Source organism: Rhinolophus ferrumequinum, chromosome 12, assembly GCF_004115265.2.
Source record: "Rhinolophus ferrumequinum isolate MPI-CBG mRhiFer1 chromosome 12, mRhiFer1_v1.p, whole genome shotgun sequence".
In the NCBI taxonomy this organism is placed as follows: Eukaryota; Metazoa; Chordata; class Mammalia; order Chiroptera; family Rhinolophidae; genus Rhinolophus; species Rhinolophus ferrumequinum.
Window position 1 is genome coordinate 77,358,333 of NC_046295.1, and position 18,829 is coordinate 77,377,161.

General features: G+C 45.4%; 1 protein-coding gene across 15 annotated transcripts in view; it reads left to right on the forward strand.

Moving 5' to 3' along the window:
• Positions 1–3,406: 3,406 nt before the first annotated feature.
• SPTAN1 (spectrin alpha, non-erythrocytic 1) overlaps positions 3,407–18,829 on the forward strand; it is a 58,979-nt gene continuing 43,556 nt past the window's right edge. For 8 of the 15 annotated variants that reach the window (XM_033122784.1, XM_033122791.1, XM_033122785.1 and 5 more), the window contains exons 1-3: positions 6,173–6,220; positions 14,596–14,835; positions 16,471–16,596. In XM_033122784.1, coding sequence (XP_032978675.1) covers positions 6,188–6,220; positions 14,596–14,835; positions 16,471–16,596 — 399 coding nt within the window. In that variant the 5' untranslated portion in view covers positions 6,173–6,187. Of the gene's footprint in view, positions 3,675–6,172; positions 6,221–14,595; positions 14,836–16,470; positions 16,597–18,829 lie in introns of those variants that run through there. The other 7 variants (XM_033122793.1, XM_033122799.1, XM_033122788.1 and 4 more) reach the window with 3 other exon arrangements.

Below are 18,829 nucleotides of genomic sequence, written 5' to 3' on the forward strand. Positions count from 1 at the left end.
AATGTTTCACTTCTAAAGAAAAGAAAAAAGGACTTTTTCTTGCAGGGCTCTGGTGTGCTTCACTGTGCTGTTTTGAATTGTTCACCTCTGAGAGTCTGCATTGTGTCCCCCGAACTGAACGTGGGACTTCTATTTCCAGCGCTTCTCTTGGGCCTAGCATTTCTGGGAATACACTTTTTGAAATGCTTTACTTGGAGGTTAGGGTCATAAAGAAAGTATCAGCATGCTGGGTGAGGGGAGGTATTTACCTCTTTGCTGTCACCCGCGGTCCTTTTAAGCAAGCCAGTCTGTCAAAGCCATGTTCCCAGCAGCTGGCAGGTCTCTTTACTGTGGCCCCTGATTTCAGAAGCACTCGCTGTGTTTTGCTTGTTTTTAAATTGTGGTAAAATATACGTTAACACAAATTGACCATTTTAACCATTTGTAAGTGTACAGTCCAGTGGCGTTAAGTACACTCACATCGTGTAACCATCCCCACCATCCATCCATCTCCAGAACTTTTTCATCTTCCCAAACTGAAACTCTGTCTCCATTAAACACTAACTCCCCCTTCCCCTTCACCCCCAGATCTCCCTGGCAGCCCCCAGTCTACCTTCTGTCTCTGTGAATTTGACTACTCTAGGGACCTCATGTAAGTGGAACCTACAAAATTGGTCGTTTTGTGTCTGGTTTATTTCATTTGACGGAATATCTTCAGGGTTTTTCCAGTCACTGTTCTGAAGCTCTGTGCTGTTCCTTGTCATCTCTGAGAGTGCAGAATGTCATCTGGTATGAGGTGGGAGGAAAAATAGTGGAAGTGCTGGTGCTTGCTTGTTAACTTGCTCTGTGTGTATGTGTGTGTGTGTGTGTGTGTGTGAGAGAGAGAGAGAGAGAGAGAGAGAGAGAGAGAGAGAGAGAGAGAGAGAGAGAGACTGACTCCCAGCGAGAGTGAGGAAGCAACTTTCCGTGGCTGGAACTTTCCGTGGCTGGACATGTAAACATCATTACAGTTAGTATATTTCCCAATGGTTGACCTCTTGAACAACTTGAAAAGGTCTTGGCACTACCTAGATGCCTAAGCTTTGGGTGCATATCAAACCTTCAGAGAACAGGTGGAATAGAAAAAGAAGCTCAGAATTCAGTCCTTGCCCACATGCTTTTCAGGAGACCTGGAAAGTTGTGACTGAGAGCAAGTTGATTGGTTATTATTTTGATGGTTTTCTTTCTTTTTTCTGAATGAGTGCCTCTCAGAAAACAAAGAGGGCGATTATCAGCTTTGTCATCTCCCTCTCTCCACACCTAGCTGAGTGTTAGGCATATGGTGAAATTGGTGGGAGGTGAGGCAGGCAAACAATAGAACATAAGAGCAGTTTTTTAAATGTCTCATTTCCAGTGTCAAATGCTGAATGGGGTGGGTGAGTGAGTGGGAGGTGGAGAGGCCTGGAATGCTGTTTTTGGTCTTGTCTCAGATCAAAGAATCAAAGAATATGATTTTTGTTGCTGTATCATTACAGAAGCTCTCTCTAAGATCTCCAATCTGTTTTGCATCATGCACAGGCAGCAAAACCCCCGTTTCACTATGAGGCCAGAGTGATTTCAAAGAAAAAGCCTCCCTTTCTGTAGCTCCTGCCCATAGCCTTGAGACTGTTCTTTGCTGGCGCAGGACTTGAAAATTTTGGACAGTTGATTGTGTTAGCCATTTTGTACCCAGAGCCGAGTATTTTAACATCTTGCTGCTACCCTCTGGAGAAGAGGCCGTGGGACGCCATCAGCTGTGCACAGCGCAAACAGGAGTTACCGGCTTTATTTTCTCTCTACATAGAAAATTGCAGGAAATACCTCTTAGCTCCTACGTTTTTCCTCCAGATTCTGTAAAGCTGCTTCTGGGGTGTGGCCACTCCTTTTCTTTCCTCTCCACTCAGATGGAATGAGGGAGGGGGGTGGGTTTCCTTACTATCATGGCTACGGCCTGGGTGGCTTAGAACCCAGATTGCAGATCCCAGGCACAAGGGAAGAAGCCAGACTGCAGAGGACCAGGGAGCTCAGGGCTGGGCCTGGGCCCGGGCCCAAGTTCTGGTGCAGTGCCCAGTGCCTTTATATTTATTTAAAGAGTAGGGCTGCTTGGTAACCAGGAGGCTGACGCCTTCCTGAGCTGCAGAGTTCCTGGTCTGCCTGACTGCACAGGAATGATCTGGGTGTTACTACCAATGGCTGTGGCCCAGCTGTCACCCGAGTGGGGGTGGGGAAAGGGCGTCCTAAGCCAGGGCTCTGGATACTGAGTTTAGAGCCAGGCCCTCAAACTGCTAGGACTGTTGAGAACAGAAATTCCAGAAATCTTATTTTTCTTTTCTCAGCACCCCAGCACCCACCATCACAACGCTTCCCTTTCCTCTAGGAAGGCAGTATAGCATACTGTTTAAGAGAAGGTTCTGACTGCTTGATTCAAATCCTAGCTTTTCTTCTTGCTAGCTGCCTGACCATAGGCAAGACACCTAGCTTCCATGTTAGAATGCTCATCTGTAAAATGGGGAAATAATACGTCATAAAATTATTGCAAAGATTAAAAAAAAAGGTCACACATGAAATGCTTAGCATAGTGCCTGGTACGTGAGGAACATTCAATTAATTGAGACAGGAAGAACCATATCTTGTTTAGAAAATAAAAGTGGTGCATCCTATTTCACTGGCGATTTGTGAGAAAGCTTTTGTTGAGAATATAAGAAATTACCCTCAAAATCCCAGAACGACAGACTTAAATTCCAAATCAGTCGACTTTATTTTTTATGATCGGTTTTGGCCTTTTCCTACCACCTCCTCAAACCCGGAGCCCCCAAATCATCCTCGGTTTCTGACCCCAGCCGCCACCGGCGTAGACTGACTTAGGTCCCTGGCCCCAGCCTTCTCCCAGGGAAAGTGGTCAGAAGGAAGAGAAGCACACGGTGATCTCATTCTTTGAGACTGGGCGTTTTTCCGGCCGGGACGCGCAGCATCCCAGCCGGGCTGCAGCGATGGATCCTGCCCCGCCCTTCGCTGCAGTCCTGGAAGGGCTCCCACGGGCGGAGGGGTGGAGGGGCAGGGTGCAGAAGAGTCAGTGCAGGGCGGGGAGGGGCAGGATTGGAGAATCCGAGCTGCGGGGAGGGCGGGGCGGCTGCAGCAACTCGGCCCGCCCGGGCGGAGGCAGAGACTCCACTGCACCACCGACCCCCATCTCTGGCGCGCGCCCTACTTCCCCATCCCGCGCGGCGCCCCTGCAATCGACCCTTCCCCAGCACCGCCGCTTCGTCTCCGGTCGGGAACGCTCGGCCTTTTTCGCCGTGCGCTCGGGAGGCGAGACGGAGGGAGCTCCGCCCCCTTTGCTCCACCGGCGTTCGCCCCCGCCCCTAGCGCCGCGGGGGGGCACTTCCCCCGCGCTCGCACCCGCCGGCCGCCGGAACGCGCGTGGCCGCCTATAAAAGAGGTGGGGCGCGCGCGTCGCCGCCACTACCCGCTGCGGAGCGAACTGCGAGGAGCGGAGGCCGCGAAGGCGCGTCGGTCCCTCAGCACCCACCCCAGCCCCACATATCACTGCCCTCACCCCCAGGAGCCGGTGAGAGGGAGAGAGGGGGAGCGCGGGCGGAAGCGGGGCCCGAGAGCAGCCGACCCCTGGGCGGGTAGCCGGATCGCCCCCGGGGAGGGGCGGGGCCAGCCGCGGACAGGTGAGCCGGGCGGGCCTCGCCGTTCCCTCCGTCGGGCGGGGAGCCGGGCGAGCCGGTCGCGACCGGCTTATGGCGCGTGGGCTGTGGAGGAGCCGCCGGGCCGGGGCTGGGCGCCGGTGGCTGGAATGTCATTGACTGGGCGGAGGGGGTGGCGAGGCCGCTGGCTCCCCCCCGCCCCCCCGCCCCAGCCTCGCGGCGGCCGCGCCCTGTCCCATCCGATTGCGGCAGGTGGGGCGGGGGCTCCCTTGTCGGGATCGTCACCACCCTCCTCCAAGCTGAGCGCTCCCCCCACCGCCCCCAATCCCTTCCCTTGGTGGGGAGCAACTTTTGCCCCTCCTTTTCCTAAATCCCTACGAGCAATGCCGGCTTAACCCGTGAAGGAGGAAGCGCCGAGAGCTTGGGTAAAGGGCTCTTTGACGTTCATTTCGTCTTGGTTGGCCTTTTCTTGGCCTTCTCTCTAGACAAGGAAAGATCCGAGGCTGGCTGGCCATCTCCTTTGCTTTCCTATAATAAACATTTCTTTCCTACTTAGTCGTGATTTGCTTGTAAATAACAGGTAGCTGCGGCGTTTGTTTTTTGTGAGACCCAAATCAAATAATTTAGTACCTCTTTTTTTCCCCCGAGAACGGATCTTTCCAGTCGAGGACAGTATATTATTTGTCAAAAATTCCACAGCCATGCCGGTGTTGAATGATAGAGCAGCCTTTTGTTTGAAAGCCGTTCGCGAATTTGATTAGATGCTTTCCAGAGAAATTGCTTTTAAAAGTCTCTTTGATGTACTGAGATACAATATATTTTAAATAAAGGGCTTGTTAAGGTTAAGGGTTGAATATGTTTTAAATTAAACGCCTGAATAGACCAGAAAGCTGGGTTGAGATGATGCTTGAACTGCTGCAACACCTTATTACATCTATTTTATATAATAGATTCTGAAATCTGTAGGCCCTTTGTTCTGTCTTCATCATGGTATTTTAGAAAAACTTAATATCATGGCTGTTAGGGAGGAATAGAAGAGAGACCATATGAAATATTTTCATAATGTGTTGAGAAATTGCGTCGTCATAGCAATTGGACTTGACTAAAACAGAATGTATCAAAGATGGCAGGGTGGGGGTGTCTTGCAGCCAAGAAACAAAATTCTTAAGACTAGCAGTGGGAACACTCAGCTGTATGAAACCATTGAGCCAAGGTTCCAACTCCACAAAACTAGTCGTTTCTCTTCCCTTTTGTTACAATTAATGTCTCAGATTTTGAAAGGTTAAATTGAAGTCACAATTTGAAAAATGTGCTGTGTGTGGGGGGAATTGAGCTGCAGTAAGGGCCTCTGTGCAGGAAATTAACAATAAGCCTTTTTTAGTAACTGGGCCAGTAATTACTCAAAGGGACCCTCAAAGTGTGCTAGCTGTTACCCAGGGACCTAGAGGAGAGACACAGACTCCAAAGGAGGATTTGCTCTGTACTGACAGGTGTGAAGCAGTTCTTAGCCTTAACCCTCAGCTCAGTAACATTCTCTGATACGCTGTTGGTCTGTGGCTGTGTGTTGTTTAGTAATCTAATAACTGGGGAAATGTCATCTGTCGACAGGCTCTAATATGAGCACTCCAGGCAATCTGATGAACAGGTTTAGATGGGGAGAGCTGTCTTTTAAGCATATGTTTTGGTTCCCTGGGTTAGAATTTTCTCTCCTTTTCCTTACCTGCCTTCATCTCAAAGGGAGGGGCCCACTGCGGACCCTGAGAAGTGGCTGTTAGGAATAGTGCTGTCATCCCTGAATCTGCACTAAGGACAGTAGGCACGGGACCTGCCTCCTCACTAGTCCTCCCTTGGTGGGCTATGCGAGGACTCCACTAGTTGTGCAGCTGGGTCTGCCGAGGTCTGTCAGCTGTGGTGGGTGTAGGTGGAAGAATGCAGCGCCCTCATGGCAAATGCTGACTCCAGGAATGCAGGAGGAACGCAGCTGCGCTGGTACCTCCCTCCCACCTTTTTTGCATATTCCTCTTGTACTGGTTTTATACAGGAAATGGTATTTTGTAGAGGAAGTGTACCAGTAACCTAGGCCCAAGTCAGATCTTTTGCACCTTGAGTTCTTTCTTGTTTCTGATGATTTCATCACATCATGCTGTTTTATTACTGAAGGGAAGGAGACTTAGGAGTCACCTAGTCCTGGAAATCTCAGTTAATTCATCGAGATGGTTAGTGTTAAAAAGTATATTCAGTATCATTACTTTATTTGAAAAGTGGGGAAACAGACTCAAAGGGAGGGGGGTGACTTGGCGTGGGAGCACATCTAGATCGGAACTGTTAAGACTAGATAACCTCGGTTCTCTTTCCACTTTGTAACGCCCTTGGAAGATTCAGAAGGCACCGGGGACATATGTGAAATTGGATTTTTAGCTGTGTTCATATATTTTTAAGGATCTGCTTTTTTCATTTTGAAGTTCTTTTGTGCCGTGCCCTTAGAAGCTTGTTATCTTGCTCTCCCCCTCCCTCTTTAGACTCCACATTCCTCCATCATGTTGTCATCGTTTCGTAAACGCAGAATCCAGGTATTTATTTGACCAGCATGCAGGAAATGCGATCTTTTCAGTTTTGCCTGGTTTGCGGTGAAGACACCTTTGTGTCCAAGAGGTTGAATGATTCAAAGAGAGGGGGCAAAAAACCTTGCCTGCATGACTTTCCTATTAAGGTTACTGTTAGGGTTTATTTTTTTGTGGTTTTTTTTTTTGTTTGGTTGTTTTTTTTTTTTGGTGTTACATGAACAGAAATCTTAGTCAATTCTAAAATTTCCAAAGCCTCCTGTTTTTTACCTTCCTCTCTTTAAGGCATGGATATATTCATTTCTTACTACGCTACCGGTATTTGCATGTAGTGTTTGCTGATTTTTTTTTTTTTTTGATAGTTACTTGGTTCTTAAGAACCAAGGGAGTAAACAGATTATCTTAGATATTTGGAAAAAATAATTTGAAAACATGCAGTAAAAATAGTACTTTTAAGTTTGACAAATATTGTAAACTTGGGTTTGTTTCCTGTTCCCTTTGACTTAGTTTTTCTGCCACAATCCCTGTGATGAAATGGAGCTTACATTTTTTTTTTTTAAAAAAAGCTCACTATATATCTGTTTTATTTGTGTACAATTTTTGTGTGTTTGCTAAATTGGACCTTCAAAAAGAAAAATGCTTAAAATTAATGTCTTGATATTTCATAAGGAGAAATACAAACTTTGTGAATTCTTAGTGATTATGGGTGATAAATCCAAGGCAGGCCCTTTTATAACTCAGACTGGTTAATTATTTAAAGGAGGTTTATAAAAATGGGCCACTTCATGACTTTCTCGTTTTGACTCTCAGTAACAGTGTTTTGCACTCAAAATACCTCTCATCTGAATTTTACAGGTTGACCGGTAAGTAGCAGCCAGACAGTATTTGGGGGGCTGTGGACGTATGTACGAGCAGCGCCGCTCTGCGTTTCTGAGTTTTGATGCAATGCAGTACAAGACCTCTCTCCAAAGCTAAGTCCCTGCTCACCTCTGCAGAATCCGGCTAACACGTTCAAATGAATTCATCAGTTTGAAGGCTGACATGCAAATCCACAATCCCGATTGGAATGTGGTTTCAGCAAAAAAAAAAAAAAAAGTGTTCATTGTTAAACTGTTACTTGATGTAATATTTACTTCTGCTTACCAGCAGAACTGCCAGGAGAATCTGCAGCTAAGCTGGTTTTGCGTTAATTCATTTGATCTGAGAATCCATTGATATAAAGTTTTTATAGGTGCTGACCAAGTTCTTTGGTGTTTGTTCTGGGGGAGCTTTTCCACATCCATGGATGTACACTTCTCTTGCTTTGGACATGTGAGAGATGGTGATAGGTTGGCTTTCTAAGCCATGGAAGAAAGGCATTTGCCAGTTCTGCACCTTTGGGCTCTGACTAAGCAACAAAAACAAAACTAATGAATAGTTTCTGTGACCTTTTGCTTTGGGTGATGTTTATGAATTTTTCCATAGAGCCAAATGATCTCTGCATCCTGTTACTCTGTAAAATCCCTTTCCTTGCAAAACAATATATCTGGTGTCCTGCCTGCAATCGGAATTCCTTTTGTAGTAGTCCAAATGTCTTCCATATGGCACGTTCAGCCTGTTGAAGTGACAGTGGCCCCAATGCTTTGTTGTAAATAGTCACTCCTTTCATAGTCACTATAATTTTATTCTCTTCCGAGGTCCCGTAGAGAAATTGCTGGATTCTTCCACTCTCCCAGATCAGTGTGAGGGTGTCCTAAGCCACTCACGGCAGGCACTAAGTTTGCAGAGTCCAAAGCATTTGACCTTTGGCTTGAAAATGTTTGTTTCTGCAGTCCTCTCTGTTGCTTAACACAGAGTTCTTCTCACCCACCCGCTGCCTCTTCCTGCCCTCCAAAGGTAGACACAGCCCCTAGCACAGTGGCACATACAGCTTCTGTAGATTAGGTTAAGGTGTTTAAAAATTGCCAAGTACCAAGGGCTGCCTCAAACAGCTATCTCGTGGCATTTGTCGAGAAGACAAAGATACAATTAATGGCTAGCCTCTTTAGTGAGACTCCATTTTCAGTCGGTATTGTGTATGAATGTGTTTTGGATATGACGAGTCATTCGCAGGCATGTTATATCTTTGGATTAAGGTAGAACTTTCTAGCTAAGATTCCTATGTTTGTTTAGACCCCCACGCTTTCTTCCCAGAGATCTAGCAGTATTGTAAGACCTGACAAGTTCCTTTTATTTATTACTGTAGAGGACATGGTGGTGATTCCTGTTTTATCCCCCGAGATCCAGTTCACATGACTTGCTGAATGAGGCAGCCAGCGTTTTGACTGCTGCATTGCAGCGTTTATAACTAGCCTGCATCTTCAGCCTTCTCTGACAGTCTTTGCAAAAATGGGACCTTTTCCTTTGGTTACCTTAAATGGGAAGCTGTCCTTAAACATACAAAGAATACATTCAGCACTTCATTTCCACTCCTTTCTCTGTGTACATAGACTTGACTGGCAAAATCAGAGCTGATCGGCTGCTTTCAGATAAGCAGTCAGTTGATTGCAGTCCCAGGAAGTCAGCTCCTGTGGGTTTCAGGCCGTTAGTGGACTAGACAGATAGGCTGGTTGGAGATTGTTTTTTGGTGGCACTTTTCCCAAAGTACTCCTTTCTAGCTCTTCAAACGTGCTAATCTCATTAAGGCTGGGTACAGCCTGGAACATTCTCTGTGGAGTCTGCCTTATCAGTCAGCTACATATTTCAGGCAGTCATGGAAGAAGGTGGTGCATACAGGCAGGGTCCAAGGGATCCTGCTCACTGTCTCACAGTTTTGGGTGAGAGTTTGGAACACCTTTGGGTGGCAGTTGGTTTTAGTGATATGAGACTTTTTCCTGTGTTTAATGTAGTCTATGGAAATGGCCCTTTTGGGAGCAAAAAGAAACTGGAACTTGTGTAGATAAACTAGAGACAGCTCCATATCAGGTTAAGGGTGGGGGGAGCTCTTTACAGATAATCTTAGGCTCCTGTGAATCATGCAAATGAAAATTCGGGAATGGCGAGGACAGTGGGAGAGCATTGATGACTTTCAGATGCCCGGCTCCCCAGAGACAGCCAGTTGTGGCTTGGCAGAGCTCCCACCTCCTGACGTCAGCTGATCTACTGCAGGAAAGAAAAGTCCATTATTGCCTGACCAAAGCACTTGGTATAGAATTGACTCGTTCTACTTCACTGGGGTGACAAAGAGGGCCTTTTAGGTTGGTTAATTTCAGCAGGGCCTCACTGGACTGTCTCCCTGGATTGGTAGGGCCCAGTCAGCAAGGGGGACTCAAGCTGGGGGACTCGCTCAAGTGGAACCTTTGCAGTATTACGCTGGGGATTCTTTTTATTCATCATTAAAGAGCTGTTTCCCAATGTGATTTCTTAGAAATTTCTGGAGCAGCTAAAGGATTTTAGAAATGCAGGGAATCCTGTGACATGAGGGGGCAGGACAGGCACCATGGGCATTAATCTAAAGACTTTGATATCTCGTAGGAACTCGTGTGCCATGTAGTTGTTTTCATACATAACTGTACCTCCCTTGGAAAGTTTCTTTATAAGAAAATTCTGTAAGCAAGCAGATTAGACACAATTACCTGTTGTTTTGCCATCTTGACTGTTTCCTGAGGGATGAGAACAAAGAAAGTATATAAATTATTCTTGGGGGTGGCCGGTTAGCTCAGTTGGTTAGAGCACAGAGCTCTTAATAAGGTTGCCGGTTCGATCCCCACATGGGCCACTGTGAGCTGCGCCCTCCACAACTAGATTGAAACAACTCCTTGACTTGGAGCTGATGGGTCCTTGAAAAACACAAATAAAAAGTTTAAAAATAAAATTATTCTTAACCCTTACTGTTTACTAACTTAGGAAGACTCAATCTTTTTTTTTTTAATTGATTTTCTTTTTTTTTTTAATTGGGGAATATTGGGGAACAGTGTGTTTCTCCAGGGCCCATCAGCTCCAAGTCGTTGTCCTTCAATCTAGTTGTGAGGACACAGCTCAGCTCCAAGTCCAGTCGCCGTTTTCCATCTTTAGTTGCAGGGGATGCAGCCCTCCATCCCATGCTGGAATTGAACCAGCAACCTTGTTGAGAGCTCACGCTCTAACCGACTGAGCCATCTGGCCCGGCCGCCCCTCTGGGAGCTCAGCGGCAGCTCAGCTCGGTGTGTCCAATCTAGTTGTGGAGGGCACAGCTCACTGGTCCATGTGGGAATTGAACCGGCAACCCTGTTTAGAGCTCGCGCTCTAACCAGCTGAGCCATCCAGCTACCCAGGAAGACTCAATCTTTAAAAAAGAACAAAACAAAAAACTAATTTAGACTTTTTAATGATTAATAATACCCTCTCGGGGCCAGCCCCGTGGCTCAGGTGGTTGGAGCTCCGTGCTCCTAATGCCGAAGGCTGCTGGTTCGATTACCACATGGGCCGGTGGGCTCTCAACCACAAAGTTGCTGGTTCTACTCCAGCAAGGGATGGTGGGCTGCGCCCCCTGCAATTAACAACGGCAACTGGACCTGGAGCTGAGCTGCGTCCTCCACAACTAAGATTGAAAGGACAACAACTTGACTTGGAAAAAGCCCTTGGAAGTACACACTGTTCCCCAATAAAGTTCTTTTGCCCTTCCCCAATAAAATCTTTAAAAAAAAAAAAAAAAGAATAATTATACCCTCTCTCCCTATTTTCCTTCCAAAGTGGAGGATGTAAAAGGTAAAGAGGCAGAGAAAGGAATTAACGAACAACCATCAATAAAAGATATGTCAGTTCTATTCATGTTAAGAATCACTGGTTCTCGCATGCTAGTCTGGGAACCAGAGCATCCCGGGTGACTCTATGACTTGCTTAGTAGGTGACCTTGTGTCTCCTGACTACTTAACAGTGAAGTGACAGCGTTTCTTTATTTCCAAGTTTAGAATGTAACTGACTCTAATATGCGCCGAGTTCTGTTGTTAGAGAATAAGAGTAAGAAAAGGTTTTTTTTATATTAGAGTTCCTGGGGGGACTCTTAATTCCCTAAAGAACGTCTGAAAATGGCAGGGAGTAAAACACTATAATTACGTGGCAGAGTGTGATGGTGCTCAAAGAGGAGCACAGCAGAGGGAGTGAGGATGTCTGCGTAGGACTCCGAGAGGACGAGGTGGTTGCTTTAGACTTGGAGGGGTTTGTGTGGTATGAAATGGTGGAGATGGGAGAGCGAGAGAAGAGAATGTCCCTGCTCAAGGGAACTTTCTGAGCTGGGGCGTGGACCCCACCCAGGATCTGTACTTCGCCTCGGTGATGGAGTTTGACGTGTGAGACAGCTGGAGCAGACAGTGCAGTTGAATGAGAACAGTCGGGTTTCCAGTCAAGTAAGGGTGGCTGCTTTCGGTGTGGCTGGATCCTTGTCAGAAGTCGGCCTTCCCCAGCGGTGCCTGATGCCCTTCGGGCAGCAGGTAAACTGGCAAGGCCTTGTATTAATAGTTCGGTGTTACTGCAGACACTCCGCTCTGAGCCAGACACTTCGTTTTTCAAGGTTACCCGCAGCTTTTGGTTTTAAGGACTCTCCTGAAGCCTGTTCGAAGAATAGAAATTATATTTTTTTGGACACAGTTACCTATTGATGGTACAAAACAGTGACTTCCTGAGCTTGATTTCCCTGCGGTCCCACCCTACCACAGTGAGAAGAGCAGCTAACCTCTCGGATTATCCTGCCATGTGGTCAGGCCAAGATTAGTAATCCAGACTTATTCCTCAGGCTGACACCTACGTAGTTGTATAGCTGCAGTCAGCGCATACTTGGTTTGTAATTCTTGTCACGAATTTTGCTTTCACCTGGATAGAGTTCCGGTTTAACTATAGAAAGTGAGCTTAGGTGGACTATTGAGCTGTCTCCCCACCCTTTACAAATGAAGTCAGGACTGTACATGCTCTCTATCATTACTCAAACATTTCTTAATGACCTCTGTGTGCTAGAAATCAGGATACAAAGATTAGATCGCTCAGTCTAATTACACCATGGGAAGCATGTAGTAGAAGCACTATGTAAATCTGCCGAAAAGCATGATTAAATCTGAAAAGGAAGGAAGGCTAGCTCAGTATGGAGGCAAGATCCTGCAGCTTATTTATTTCAGCTGGGTATTAAGATATAAATAGGATGGGCGGCCGGATGGCTCAGTTGGTTAGAGCGTGAGCTCTTAACAACAAGGTTGCCGGTTCAATTCCCACATGGGCCAGTGAGCTGCGCCCTCCACAACTAGATTGAAAACAACGAGCTGCCACTGAGCTGCTAAGAGGGGCAGCCGGATGGCTCAGTGGGTTAGAGTGCGAGCTCTCAAGAACAAGGTTGCTGGTTCAATTCCCACACAGAATGGTGGGCTGCGCCCCCCCTGCAACTAAGATTGAAAGCGGTGACTGAACTTGGAGCTGATAGGCCCTGGTAAACACACTGTTCCCCAATATTCCCCAATAAAGAATAAAAAAAACCCCAACAAAACATGATGAACTTTAAAGGAAAAAAAGATATAAATAGGAGTTATCCAGACAGTGAGAACACTAGGCAAAGAAAGCCTGTGCAAATGGCTTGGAGTCTAAAGAGAATCGTGTGTTTGGGAGGAAAAAATATGTCTATATGCCAAGAGGTAGGGGGCATGGGTGAGAGATGACACCGGTCAGGTGTGCTGGGCCGCGTCGGAAGGTCCTGCTAGAAAAGGGGGTTCTTTCCTCTCTCAGAAAGGAGCCATAACGGGCTTTAAAGCATGGGCTGGATGTGGCAAAGGATGTTGTTATTTTTTTTACTTAGTTAAATAAGTAAATAAATCAGACTTTGTGGGAGAAAAACCACACAACAAAATAACTGGTTAATGCATGGAGAATAATTTGGAAGAATGGGGATATGGCTAAAATCACCTCGGGGTCTCTTTCCTAGGAAGCTAGCCTCTTCGCAGAAGGGCGGTCCTCAGAGTTGATCAGGTGCACATGATGCTTTCCCACCGCTTCTGGGAGCTGCTTTAATCCCTAAAGAGCTGGAAAGGTGGGACTGGCCCAGATCTCACCAGTGGTGTTTACCTCATAAGTGCACGTGGGGGTGGGGAGCACCGTGACCCACTCTCAGGCCTAATACTGAGCCTGCTTATCATTTCCCAGTGGCTGGGCCAGACCAATCAGGAAGGCTTTTAAGTGTTTCCCGGGTAACACAGCTTTTATGTCTTGTATAAATTACAGAATGAGAGCCGGAGAGACCACAAAGCTGCTCTGGTCTGCTTCTTTACCAAATCTCAGGATCTTCTCTGTAGAACTCCTGTAATTTTAAAATTAGAAGGGTCTTGCGACCATCGCATTTTCACCTGCCATTTTTAGTCATTTGAGGAAACTGAGGCATAGAGAGGGAAGGTGGCTCGTGCAAGGTCATATGTTACAGACAGAGTTAGAAGCTCTTTGTCATTAATCTGTAGCTACTTCCTTCTGTGGTCCTTCCGTGGTTAAACGATAAAATGGCTTATTCCTGATAAGCGCAGGTCGCATGTTCTGCGTTTCTCCCTTAAATAGGTCAAGTTTTTTTCTTTTTTGACATTAAAATTTGGTGATCTAAGGTAATGTTGAGGCAGATTGAATGTAATAGGAAGTACCACTTACCCAGTCAGCCTGCATTTGTGGTGAATGTGAAATTGATGCTAAAGTTATATAGTCTCCTTGCTTCCCAAATAACAGGGACGTGGAAAGTAGGATAAATCTTTAACCCCACACTTTTTTTTTTTTTTTAAGATACACTGTGATTTTCTTTAAATTGTACACATCCAGATGAAACTAAGCCTGTTTATTGCCCAGACTCTCTGGTAGCCTGAAGAAGATTTGTAGGATTGTCGTTTTGGGGTAACTGAGAAATCAGCTACCCTGACTAGGAAAATTCTATTGGTAACTGATGTTAAGGACTCAGTTACTTCTTGATCATTCCCTTTTCTTTAGTGACTAACAGGCTGAGATCTAGAAAGATAGAAAAGCTGACTTACGTAAGAGTAGCTTCTGTCTAACCTCCACATAATGAAATGCACAGACCAGATGAAAGGACTTTGGAATGGATTTCTCAATAATTCCTTGAGTACCAATGTCGGCATTTCCTTTGAATTCTCAAAGCTCTTGTAGAATTGACAGTATAAACCACAGTTCCATTCACATTTTCTGCTGGTTTCATTGCCTTGTTGGTTAGGCATCCTCGGAGGGACCCACGTAAGCAGGTATTTTAATCAAAGGAGTGGGATCCGGGCTTTGTTGTTAGATCTTGAGAAGGGGCTACCTTCTCGATTCATTTGTCTGCTAGCGCTGTCTGATAGTGCTTTCCTTTCCTTCAAAGAGGCTGATTCCATTAAGTCTAATTTGGTGTCTAGTGCTGATCTCCGGGCATTCTGTCTTTTCAGAAAATGGACCCCAGTGGGGTCAAAGTGCTGGAAACAGCAGAGGACATCCAGGAGAGGCGGCAGCAGGTCCTGGACAGGTATCACCGCTTCAAGGAGCTCTCAACCCTGAGGCGCCAGAAGCTTGAAGATTCCTATCGATTCCAGTTTTTCCAAAGAGATGCTGAGGAGCTGGAGAAATGGATTCAGGAGAAACTTCAGATCGCCTCCGATGAGAACTACAAAGACCCAACTAACTTGCAGGTGCGTGTGAGCTCCCTGAGCTGTGTGCCCAAATTCAAGAGCTCAAATGTTTTTGCTCAAAAATTAAGCAAAGAAAGTTATTTGATTATGACCTTGAGCAATTGGGCAGCAAGAAGAATGTAGATAAGACGTAAGGAAGGACGAACTCACTACCCTGCAAAACCCTGAGTGTGTACATTAGTGAGGGTGAACGAGGCATCTTGCGGGTTTTAATTTGTCTTGTCTGGATGCTTTAAGCTGATGGTTCTCAAGCCATTGCCTTGCAGCCGTTGGAATTATGTTTTTTGAGAAAAGTGCTCACAGTGTTATTGCTGGTGAAAAGTCACAGTTAGGAGACTCTTAGCAACTCATTAGTAGGTCTTATCAAACACAAAGCCTTTAAAAATCACTGAGTTGTACACAAGACACCTTAATTTCATGGTGTAGATTATATCTCAGTAAAGCTGTTTAAAATAAAAAAGACAGATACCCCATCGATATTTGGTGAAAGACTTTTTGGCAAATAGAGCAGTAGTTGGGCCCATGGTTCTTGTACTACACATGTCAAAGTCATTTAAGGTGAAAAAATGGTGAACGCTGGTTTAGGCAGACCCCCTCACAGCTCAGTACTTGATTAAAAAGACGGACATACTGAGAAATAGAATGTATCAAATCAAAGAGTGTGGCTTCTAAAGCAAGCTGAAAAATGTATTACCGTATTTTGCCTTGTATAACATGTGCACTTTTTTGCCCAAATTTGTGAGGGAAAAGTAAGCATGCACATCATACATGGGTAGTACTAATTCCGTATCTATATAAATGTTTTTAATTCTTTTACTCATGCCTATGAATTATAAGTGTAACTCTAGAAATCAATAACGATATCTATATGTAAAACGATATCTATATGTAAAACAATACCCTGGAATACGATGATCAGTTTTATTGAATTTACGACAAACTTACAACAACAAAGAGTTCTTGGTCTTCTATGAATCGTAGATACCATAAATTTGTAACCGGTATATAAAATTTCTTGTACCTTGTATCTGTTCTTGTGTTTTGTAATTATTTGTTAACATAAAATTCCTTGTACCATAATATGTTAAAAAATAAATGCCGAAATTCCTTTATAATACAAAAAACAAGTACCTAAATGCAAACAAATAAAAATTTGAACTAAAACACTTAAAATGAAAGATTTTTTTCCCCCTGAAAGTTTGGGCCCAAAATGTGGGTGCGTGTTATCCACGGGAGCACATTATACACAGCAAAGTACCGTATATCATGAGTGAATGCGCGTGGATTATTCAAGGGTAAACTACATGCTGAGAAAACTCAGTGTGGTTCAGTTTTTCTAGAACGGATTGGATGTCCACATAAAGGCTAGTTTCCTGACGGACAGTAACGTTAGGAGATTTTATAGCATCTTGCTGTCTGTAAAGCTGGTGGTCCTCAGTGGCCAAGCTTTCAGAGGGCCAGTGTAGATGCAGTGAGAGTAACTGAACAGGTACGGGGTGGGAGGGATGCCGAGTGCTGTGTCCATAATCAGAGGGAGTGGGATTCAACAGGGGTGAATAATGGGGGGTGTGAGGGGGGACAGAATGATGAGTGCTCAGTGGTTCATCTGTGACTCACTTCATGGTCCACCAACAGGGGAAGCTTCAGAAGCATCAAGCCTTTGAAGCTGAAGTGCAGGCCAACTCAGGAGCCATTGTTAAGCTGGATGAAACTGGAAACCTGATGATCTCAGAAGGGCATTTTGCATCTGAAACCATAAGGGTGAGTAAGAATAGTGCCTGGTATGGATGGATGGCCTGCATCTGGTTGGTAGAGGAAAGTGGATTAATGCTTACATGCAAACGTGGGTTCCTAAAAAAGAGTTCTAGCTTTTTAAAAGAATTTGTGAAGTCTCCTAAAGCAGTTACCCACATCCTGCCTTTGTAATATGATAGTTCAGTATGAATATAAACAAGTGTTTGTACGGAGGAAATTAATATCGTGGAAGAACAAATTACAGTGTGATTATACTTGAAAGAAGTTCACGTTTACACATGGTAGTTAGGTGGGAGGGCATATTAGTGAAGTTGAATTTAGGGATTAGGACACAAAGACAAATAGGATAACCACAGTCTCTATAAAGAAGGTTCTCTGTTGGAAAAGTTGCTCTCTGGATCTGGTGGCTTGCCCTCGGAGGGGCTTCGCTGAGCTCTAGTCAGCAAGCCCTTAAAAGTCCCACTGGAAGGGATGATTTGTGGCATCTGTGGGTCAGTGACCAAGTGATAGAACCCACTTTGAAGCAGGAGTCCTCAGGCTCTTTGTCTGACTCGTTTTGGTGCCGGGTCACTAGAGTCGGGGCAATAATTGATTTTTCTCTTCTTTGTTTAACAAGCCTCTTTAGGATGCAGTAATCACTTAGCATGACTGACTTCATGTCTGTCTTCATGTGTTGTTCTTTGTCACCCAAAGTCCCACTCCACTCAGGGACCAGCCTTTCCAGTCCTTTACCTGTCAAGGCAGTCCTAAACATTGAGATGAAAGTGACAGTCTTAGGTAGGCTCCATCTAGGACCGTTTTAACCCCCCCACCATGCCCCCGGTGTCCTGTTGCCCAATGTGGAGGTTTCGTTCCCTTAGGTGCTGGTCTGGTGGTTTTCAACAATAAATACTTGTTGTCTGTCTTGCTGATAACACTCTGCAGTCTCATATCAGAGACTTGCAATCAGCCCTACGCTTACTATTAACTATTACCAGTAATGATTATAAATAGGAAATAAAAGTAAATTTTAAATGTCATAGGACCCACTGTTGGATTACATTTACACCTGACTTACATTTAACCTGTGAGGGTAATGTAATAGGTGTCTCTGCAATTAAATACAAATATTTATCTGCCATCTCCCTACTACTTTGCATACATCCTGTAGTAAATGAAATCAGCATGCCGTATTTCTTTGCTAGAAGTTGTTTTCCCAGAGTGAGTGGGGCTGCTCTGTAGTAGTGTAACCTGGTGACAGAAAGAGAGCATAAGAAATAGATCAAGTGTTTGGCTTTAGTAGTTAATCTGGGAAAGGGGGCGACCCAAAGGTCACTCCATACAGGTCTATTAGTAAGTACCCTCTTCCTGTTTAGAGACCTTAGTAAAGTGACATCTAAAAGTATGATTAGCAGGGCTCACCAGGTGGCTCAGGCAGTTAGAGCTCCACGCTCCTAACTCCGAAGGCTGCCAGTTCGATTCCCACATGGGCCAGTGGGCTCTCAACCACAAGGTTGCCAGTTCAATTCCTTGAGTCCTGCAAGGGATGGTGGGCTCTGCCCCCTGCAACTAAAATTAAACACGGCACCTTGAGCTGAGCTGCCGCTGAGCTCCCGGATGGCTCAGTTGGTTGGAGCGCGTCCTCTCAACCACAAGGTTGCTGGTTCGACGCAAGGGATGGTGGGCTGCGCCCCCTGCAACTAGCAACGGCAACTGTACCTGGAGCTGAGCTGCACCCTCCACAACTAAGACTGAAAGGACAACAACTTGACTTGGAAAAAAAGTCCTGGAAGTACACACTGTTCCCCAATAAAAGTCCTGTTCCCCTTCCCCAGGAAATCTTAAAAAAAAAAAAAAAAAAGTATGATTAGCTACTATTTATGGAGTAGCTATTAGTTATTTATGTGCAAACAACACTTTGCTGGGAATTTCACATACATTATCTGTAATCTTCACAATAAACTTGCAAGCCAGCCATTATTCCCATAGTATAGCAGGATAGAAACTGAAGCACAGAGAAGTTTGAGTAACTTGCCCAAATTCACACAGCTAATGGGTGACAACTGGAATTTCATTCCACTCTTCTGTCGTCACAGCATTTGCTTTATTTTTCCAACCTGTATTTCATTTCTGTTGATCCCTTGATCCATTTCTCCGGTTCCCATCTGTCAGCTGGTTGTACCACTGCAGAGCAGCCCCACTCACTCTGGAAACACAGCTTCTCTGGAAGCTCCGGCTGCTTGTTCATGCCCCTGTTGAG